We start from the raw sequence: 8170 nt of genomic DNA on the forward strand, positions 1-8170 counted from the left end.
GGGGGGATAGAAAAGCCCGTCCCACAGGAGTCACACTCACTGCTAATTGAATCTTTCCGTAGTCACGCTGTACTGCAAAGACTCCAGCCCACTGTTCCACCGTGTGGCCTGTTCTACCAACAGGAGTTTGAATCCCAGCTGTGCTGTAGTGACACAGAGTTGGTGTCAATGCACTGATGTTTAGCAGTGACAGGAAGTTAAACGTTGTCCTTGGTGTGTTCTGCCCAGTAACAGCTGGACCAGCTCCCTGTCCTCTGGTCTCTGGTCCAGGACAGTTCTACATGTTAACCAGCTCCTCAGCTCCTCTGTCATCAAATATTTATCTGTTCATTTTTTCCTACATTTAAAATAAATGAGGAAACAGAAGAAATCAGCAGAGATCTGGTCTGACCTTTAGATGAGCCGCCATCAATCATTTACAAACCGCTCCAACTTACAGAGCAAACTGTGTGAGATCACGTTCAGTACGAGGTCATGGTGGTCAGATTACATCATCTGATCTGATCTGGGTGGGAGACGGAGCCAGTGAAGCTCCAGGTTCTCCGTCGTTCTCTCCACTGATCTTCAATCAGGGACAGTTCGGTCCCGTTCAACAGAACTCATTCATATTGTAATGTTTCTTCAAGGGAATTCAAACCAGAGACAAACAAGGATGAAACGGCACCGGCATCAAAGTTGTCCTGTGGGCTGATGGAGGGAACAGGAAAGCTGAGGTGAAGGACCTGGTGGGGGAGGTAGAGGGGGAGGGAGGGGGAGGTGAGAACAGAACAGAAGAAGAATGATAAAAATAACCTGAGGTCCGTCCGTCTCTAGAACCAAAAACCTCATTCCTAAACTGGGAAAAATAAAGTTCCCATTTCTTTATATTGTATGTAGTGGAGGTGTAGTCANCAGGGGGGTTGAAACATGAGGACATTCATGCAGTAGAAGCTGCTGTGGTAACATAGCAACAGACTGTGAGGCTGTGTTGTCTGTTCTACACCGTGGTGGAGACGTGAAATCCTCATCTGTGGTTGGAGGACTTCACACACCTTCACACCAACCACTGTCCACGACTGTGTTCCAGTCCCACTGATTTCACACAGCTTTGGTTGGTTGGTCCAACTGTTCCAGTGAAATCTGCCCCAGAGATCTGCCCCAGAGATCTGCCCCAGAGATCTGCCCCAGAGATCTGCCCCAGAGATCTGCCCCAGAGATCTGCCCCAGCATCTGTTTTGTTTTCTTTGTGTCACCTGTTACAGAAGGCTCCAGCTTCTCCACTCTCTTCAGTCAGATCACAGTCAGACTACACTGGAGTGTTGTTGTTGTTGTTGTTGTTGTTGTTGTTGTTGTTGCTAGGATACCCAGACAGGACGCCCTGACTGGGGCAGACGCACTGTAACCCTGGGACGGTGGTGGGACCCACGGCGTCAGCCGTTCAAATGTCACCTGTGGCTGAGCAGAAGATCTACTTCAGACGGGTCTCACACTGTGTGTGTGTGTGTGTGTGTGTGTGAGATTCTTCTTCTTCTTCTTCTTCTTCTTCTCCTTCTTCTTCTTCTTCTTTTTCTTCTTCTTCTTCTTCTTCTTCTCCTTCTTCTTCTTCTTCTTCTTCTTCCATATTTCATGCGTGTTTCAACTACAACTTGACTTTCATGACTCTGCTCCTGTTTTCATCGTTCACTCACTGACATTGGAACGTGGAATGAAAGCCTGTCACTTTCAGGAACACTTCACCACCGCGTCTGTCCAACCATAATTTCTCATGAAAAGGAACAGATTTGATCCTAAAGTCAGTCCTTTATAAATCACTCACACATTAACACTCAGTGTCAGGGTTCAGTGGACATTTGATTATATTGATTATATTTAATAATTGAACTGTGTGATGAACTGCAGCCCAGGTTAAATCAGCACCACGGACAGCTCCGGGTCTACATGAACCAAACGTCCAAGGTGCTGACGGACACTGAGACCACGTGGGACACAGACAGAAGCATGACAACAACTGACCAGCGTTCCTCTCTGGACATGCTGCACTAACACCTGTTTATTCTAGGACCAGGCTTTTCAAAGTGTGGGGCGCGGCCCGGTGGGAGTGCGCCCATAAAGGCAGGTGCAGGAAAACATGGAAAGTATGACCAGGGTTGGTGGACCACGGCGTGGTCATTGAGTGGTCATTTCTGCAGCTCATATCACAGTTGTGTCTGTTTGTGTTTGTGCGGTGGTGTGAGGTGTGTTCTGATTGGACCAGGGACGACCTGTGTCACAAAGTAAAGGTCTTTATTCTCCATGCAGACGTTATAAAAACACAGACACAGGTTCACCTGAAGTCAAACCACTCATCATCAGGTTTATAAAGTGTCCAGTCCAGAAGATCAAACAGCACTGAGAGGTAAACACACACACACACACACACACACACACACACACAGCTGTGTTTCCTGAGAGCTGTGAAGACTGGAGTTTGAACCTCAAACATCATCTTCTGCTCCAGCCACTCATCAAAATAATACAAGTGCAGAACCAGTCACTGGTCAGTTCTCTGGATCAGTATTCAACACAGGAGGACACAGCCTGACAGTGGTCAGAGGTCAGAGGTCAGTGGTCTGGAGGAGGTCTGTGTCCTGACCTCTGACCCTCATCACAGTCAACACTCTCTTCTCTTCTATTATACACAAACATTCTGTTTGTTGTTTTCATAGTTTGTCACTTGATCAAGTCATTACTGCAGAACTGGTTCTAGTTTTACAAGTACACAGTACAGAGTACAGAGTACAGAGTACAGAGTACAGAGTACTCATGATTCATCTCTCAGACGTAGTATTTCACAGTCACATCACCCTGGTGTTACATACACTGTATCATGTACTACGCTTCTGCACTTCTGGGTAGGTTAACTGCAGTTTTCTGATCTAATCTGATCTAATCTGATCTAATCTAATCTAATCTGATCTGATCTGATCTGATCTGATCTGATCTAATCTAATCTGATCTCATCTAATCTGATCTGATCTGATCTGATCTGATCTAATCTGATCTAATCTGATCTAATCTGATCTAATCTGATGTGATCTAATCTGATCTGATCTGATCTGATCTAATCTGATCTAATCTAATCTAATCTGATCTAATCTAATCTGATCTGATCTGATCTGATCTAATCTAATCTAATCTGATCTGATCTAATCTGATCTAATCTAATCTGATCTCATCTAATCTGATGTGATCTGATCTAATCTGATATGATCTAATCTAATCTGATCTATGATGGAGGGCTCAGCGCTGCCAGGAGAAGAGGTTCCTCAGGGCGTTGTTGTAGTTCTTGTTGAAGGCGGTGTATATCAGGGGGTTGAAGAAGGAGTTGGAATAGCCCAGCCACAGGAAGATGCTCTTCCAGACGGGCGGGATGTCGCAGGAGCACAGCGGCACGATGAGCTCCGTGATGAAGAAGGGAATCCAACACAGCACGAACACACCGATCAAAATGCCCACCATCAGCGCCGCCTTCTTCTCCTTCTGCTCACGCCACGTGTCCCCGTCCGTCTGGAAGGTCACGGTGGCGTGGCGCACCGTAAACACCATCTGTGGCTGCTGTGTCTCCTCTTTGACCTGAAAACCAGCAGATCACATGAGGAGGAGGCGACTGGCTTCACCTGGTCCACACACCATGACCCTGACCCTGAGGGTCCAGGGTGTAACCCCGCCCACCAATGACTGGCTGCGACAAACAAGACACACATGTTTAAAATCGTGTTTACACTTGTAAGTATTAACTATGGTTTTAACAACTAACTTTTAACTTATCCTCCGAACAGCGCAGTAAATCAGCCGTTTTGGATTATTTTGGCTACAGGAAGTGACGTCGTGGACGACGGCTCGTCAGCATTTAGTTCATGCCGTAAAACAAATGCGGTGAAAGGAGGAATTACATCCGACATGTTTCATCAGCTGTGGGACAACCACCCGCCATTGTCCGCCATATTGAAGGTAAATACACCGTAAATGGATTAAATTAAGTCAATGTTTTACGAACGTAACATCAGGTGTTTTCAATGTTTTAAAGAATAATAATAATAATAATAATAATTTAATTTGCAATGAATTGTTTTGAGTTAGTTCGCTTGTTCGGTCTTCAACGCAACAGTAACGTCATATCCTGACGTTTGCGTCAGTTTCAGTGTCAGTGACGTTTAGCATTAGCTCATAAGTCACCGTTGGTCTGGTGTTTCCAACACTGACTTGTCTGTTCTGTTTATTACTAGTTTGTGTCTGTCATTGTAGTTTCAACATAAAAACGAGCTGCTAATAGACCAACATGTAAAATACGCATTAGCTTTTTGCTAAGCTAATCCAAACACACTCACCCTGTGATGAATGTTAGTGGGACTTGAGTATTTGTGTTATATAAGTTATCAGCTGTTTGAGTTCTGCAACAAACCAATGTGAGAAAACTTCACAACTAGATGTACGTGGCTGAGCTGGGCTAAAGTTGAGCCGAGGTTTGGAATGTTGACAGGGACAGACTAGTTATGTTGACTAGCTGTTGACTAGCTATGTTGGCTGTAATTGAACTCTATTAACCACTCGAACATCACTCTAACTACCACTCTAACTACCACTCTAACTACCACTCTAACTACCACTCTATTAACCGCTCTAACTACCACTCTAACTACCACTCTATTAACCGCTCTAACTATCACTCTAACTACCACTCTAACTACCACTCTATTAACCGCTCTAACTACCACTCTAACTACCACTGTAACTACCGCTCTAACTATCATTCTAACTACCACTCTACCACTCTAACTACCACTCTATTAACCGCTCTAACTACCACTCTAACTACCACTGTAACTACCGCTCTAACTATCATTCTAACTACCACTCTACCACTCTAACTACCACTCTATTAACCACTCTAACTACCGCTCTAAACATCACTCTAACTACCACTCTAACTACCACTGTAACTACCGCTCTAACTATCATTCTAACTACCACTCTACCACTCTAACTACCACTCTATTAACCACTCTAACTACCGCTCTAACTACCACTCTAACTACCACTCTAACTACCGCTCTAACTACCGCTCTAACTACCGCTCTAACTACCGCTCTAACTACCGCTCTAACTACCACTGCAGCATATTCTGAGCAGTTTCATCTAAATTCTGCCTTTTCCTTCATTTTTTCCCTTCGACTTTTGCCGTCAGTCTGTCTGTGCCTTTGAAGGTCACCTTTTATCAACTCCTCAGCAGTTTATTGATCCTTCACCACTTCTGCTTGTAATCGATCGCCTTGACAGCATGAGAAATACAGCCCTGGCTGATCTGATTCTTTCTGACTTTCTTTTTTGTCTTGTCTTTGATGACGTAAAACATAAAGAGCGCCCCCTACAGTTGAGTCTGCTGAGCTGTTGAAGAAGTCTGAGGATCTAGAACAGACATAGACATTAAAAATGGATGTAATAATAATTTAAAAACAAATCTTTAAAACATCTGTGTCATTAATTACAGTGAAGAAAACGTCAGTCGTTTGTGTGTGGGCTCCCGGGGCGGTCGTTGTAGATGCAGTCTGTGTTGTCTGTGGTCCAAACCTAATAATACTTGTACAGTCAGTATTGTATTGTAGTAGATAATACTACAGTAGTAGTAACTTTTATTATCATATTTTAGGGGTTATTTTTGAGCAGCACTGACTTTGAACATCAATATAATTAATCCTGTAGATAAAATGTGTGAGAGGATAATCAATCTCTGGTTCGTGTGTTCATGAGTGGACCGTGCTGATGGATGAGGGCAGCAGCTTTGACTTCTCTGTGGTTGATGTCACTGCTTGTTATTACTCAGCTCCAACACTGCAGGGCTCAGAAGCTCAGCCTGTCAGAGCACGCTGCCAGATGTTGGAGATAAACTTTGGCCTGACACACACACACACACACACACACACACACACTCACACACACCAGAACTTTGACCAATGACTCCTGCAGACTCGTAGACCGACTTCATCTCAGGTGAAGAGGAGGGAAACTGCTGGAAGTTAATCCACCAAAATCAGAGAAAGTTGAGGTCTAATTCATTTGACGACCGTTCTCTCTCCGTCTTGTCCTAAATTTAAATATTACGGTTGTGTAACTAATGCTTGTCCTGAGATTTGAGAGGAAAAGTAGTTGAAGGAGCAGTTGGTGAAAGGACTAGACATCCTTGCAGCAGCTAAACTCCCTCTCTGGTGGATGTTCTTTTCAGAACGTTCTGACGCTGAGTGTTTTTAATGACAGGCTTTTTACATATTGAAGAGAAACGCTGCCTGACGGTGGTGTAATCTCTGTCATTACTCTGATCCAGGACAGTCCTCTGGGGCATTATCTACCATCTTGGTGGCTAACGAGTAGCTGCACCTCCAACTTTCAGAGGGAGACGTGTTCTTTAATAGGTGTTTGCTAATGTTTGCAGAATAATTGCAGACATTAGTGTGTGCTGATTGGACGAGCTCCAGAGACAGGAAGCCTGTGTGGCCTATTAAAGAGACTGTAGGTGGTATTTATAGTCTTCCTCTCCTGCCCACACCTGATCAGGCTGCTGGTGATGAAGAGGAAGGATTCCGTTTTTGTCTCTCTGCATCACATACTCATCTTTCCCTGATTAAAAGTGCTATAAATATAAAGAGAGAAGAACGTGTGCAGCTCTTAGAGACTTCAAGTGGAAATTATAACCATCCTGTGAGTCACAAAGACCAAGAGTTTAACTTCTTTTAAAGAAGAAAGAAGAAAAGAAACAATAATCACCTCAGCCATGGGTGTGATGGTGTTGTTCTTCCGGGAACCGATCCGGAACTTTGCAGCCTTGTAGATCTTCCAGTAGACGAACAGCACCACGCAGAGCGGCAGGTAGAAGGCTCCGAAGGTGGAGAAGATGGTGTAGGACGGCTCCTGGCTCACCTGACACTTCATGCCCTCCGAGTAGGTCTCCCCCCAGCCGAAGAGGGGCGACAGGGAGATAATGGAGGACAGCAGCCACGTGAGGGCAATCATCACATTGGAGATCTTCTTGCGTGTCTTCAGCGTGTACTCCAGATGCCTGGTGATGGACCAGTAGCGGTCCAGAGCGATGGCGGTCACGTTCCAGATGCTGGCCGTGCAGCAGAGCACGTCGAAGGAGATCCACACCTGGCAGAGCACGCGGCCCAGTTTCCACAGCCGGCCGTTCAGCTCGTGGATCAGACTCAGAGGCATGACCAGCGCGGCCACCATCACATCAGAGATGGCCATGGACGCCACCAGGTTATGAGGAACCCTGTGGAACGTCCTCACCCTCAGGATGGTCACCAAGACCAGGAGGTTCCAGACAAAGGTGGCCGCCACCAGCATGGCCAGCAGGGTGAGCGTGAGGACGCTGAAGACGGAGAAGGGTCTGTAGATGTTTCCCCCAGAGTCAGGCTCGTTCAGAGCTTCACTCAGGTTGGAGGTGAAGATGCTGCTGTTGGGGTTCGTCATGGTTCCCGCTCACTGTCCTGCATCTGAAGAGACCAGTGACCAATGACAGACACTTCCTGCAGACGCTTGATGCATTCTACGGAGATAAAGACGGTCGTGAGATACGGTGTGAGAAAAGACGACTCCATCAAACACAGAGTTCAGAGTTCATCAGTGTCTATGAAGATCAATATGTCACCAGTTCTCCAGTGCATCTAAACCAGGGGCTCACAATTACTTATTGTCATGCCCCCCCCCCCGTCCCCCCCCCTTGGGGACAGTGTTCTCACACTGCCCCCGACCCACACCCCGCAGTAATTGAAATACTATGGAGAACCTGATAACATGTATATTTTCATCTGTACAAACCACTGAACTGGTGAGTTGCTGCCACCTAGTGACTGGAGGCTTGTTGTCATTGCATTATTACAGCAGTGGTACACATATTTCCAACAGAAAATGGAAGCCCCCGCCCCACTATTTGAGAAGCACTGATCTAAACAGACCCAGAAACCATTGGTTCAGTTCTTAGTCACAGTCACAGTGTTCCCTGGTGTGGAACACGACTGAGGTTGATCGATCTGGGCAATAAAAAAGAAAAAAAAAAATATATATATATACTGTATATATATATATATACTGTATATATATATATATATACAATATATATATATATATGTATATACTATATACTATATATATATAC

The 8170-nt window shown here is 45.2% G+C and overlaps 1 protein-coding gene and 2 long non-coding RNA genes across 4 annotated transcripts in view; 2 read left to right on the plus strand and 1 right to left on the minus strand.

The window, feature by feature from the left end:
• LOC112486831 (uncharacterized) overlaps nucleotides 1-3386 on the plus strand; it is a 7083-nt gene extending 3697 nt beyond the window's left edge. Inside the window, exons 4-5 of one of the 2 annotated variants that reach the window (XR_003049369.1) lie at nucleotides 2278-2374; nucleotides 3256-3386. This is a non-coding gene — a long non-coding RNA (uncharacterized LOC112486831). Of the gene's footprint in view, nucleotides 1-2277; nucleotides 2933-3255 lie in introns of those variants that run through there. The other variant, XR_003049368.1, reaches the window with a different exon arrangement.
• htr5ab (5-hydroxytryptamine (serotonin) receptor 5A, genome duplicate b) overlaps nucleotides 3212-8170 on the minus strand; it is an 8156-nt gene continuing 3197 nt past the window's right edge. The window contains exons 2-3 of the mRNA XM_008308364.3: nucleotides 6778-7561; nucleotides 3212-3591 (exon numbers count right to left, since the gene is read on the minus strand). Coding sequence (XP_008306586.1) covers nucleotides 3259-3591; nucleotides 6778-7485 — 1041 coding nt within the window. The 5' untranslated portion in view covers nucleotides 7486-7561 and the 3' untranslated portion in view covers nucleotides 3212-3258. The remainder of the gene's footprint in view (nucleotides 3592-6777; nucleotides 7562-8170) is intronic.
• The window catches only part of LOC112486832 (uncharacterized), a 23606-nt gene continuing 19121 nt past the window's right edge, over nucleotides 3686-8170 (plus strand). Inside the window, exons 1-2 of the long non-coding RNA XR_003049370.1 lie at nucleotides 3686-3744; nucleotides 3836-3969. This is a non-coding gene — a long non-coding RNA (uncharacterized LOC112486832). The remainder of the gene's footprint in view (nucleotides 3745-3835; nucleotides 3970-8170) is intronic.

This window comes from Cynoglossus semilaevis, chromosome 3 (assembly GCF_000523025.1).
Source record: "Cynoglossus semilaevis isolate Cse_v1.0 chromosome 3, Cse_v1.0, whole genome shotgun sequence".
Lineage (NCBI taxonomy): Eukaryota > Metazoa > Chordata > Actinopteri > Pleuronectiformes > Cynoglossidae > Cynoglossus > Cynoglossus semilaevis.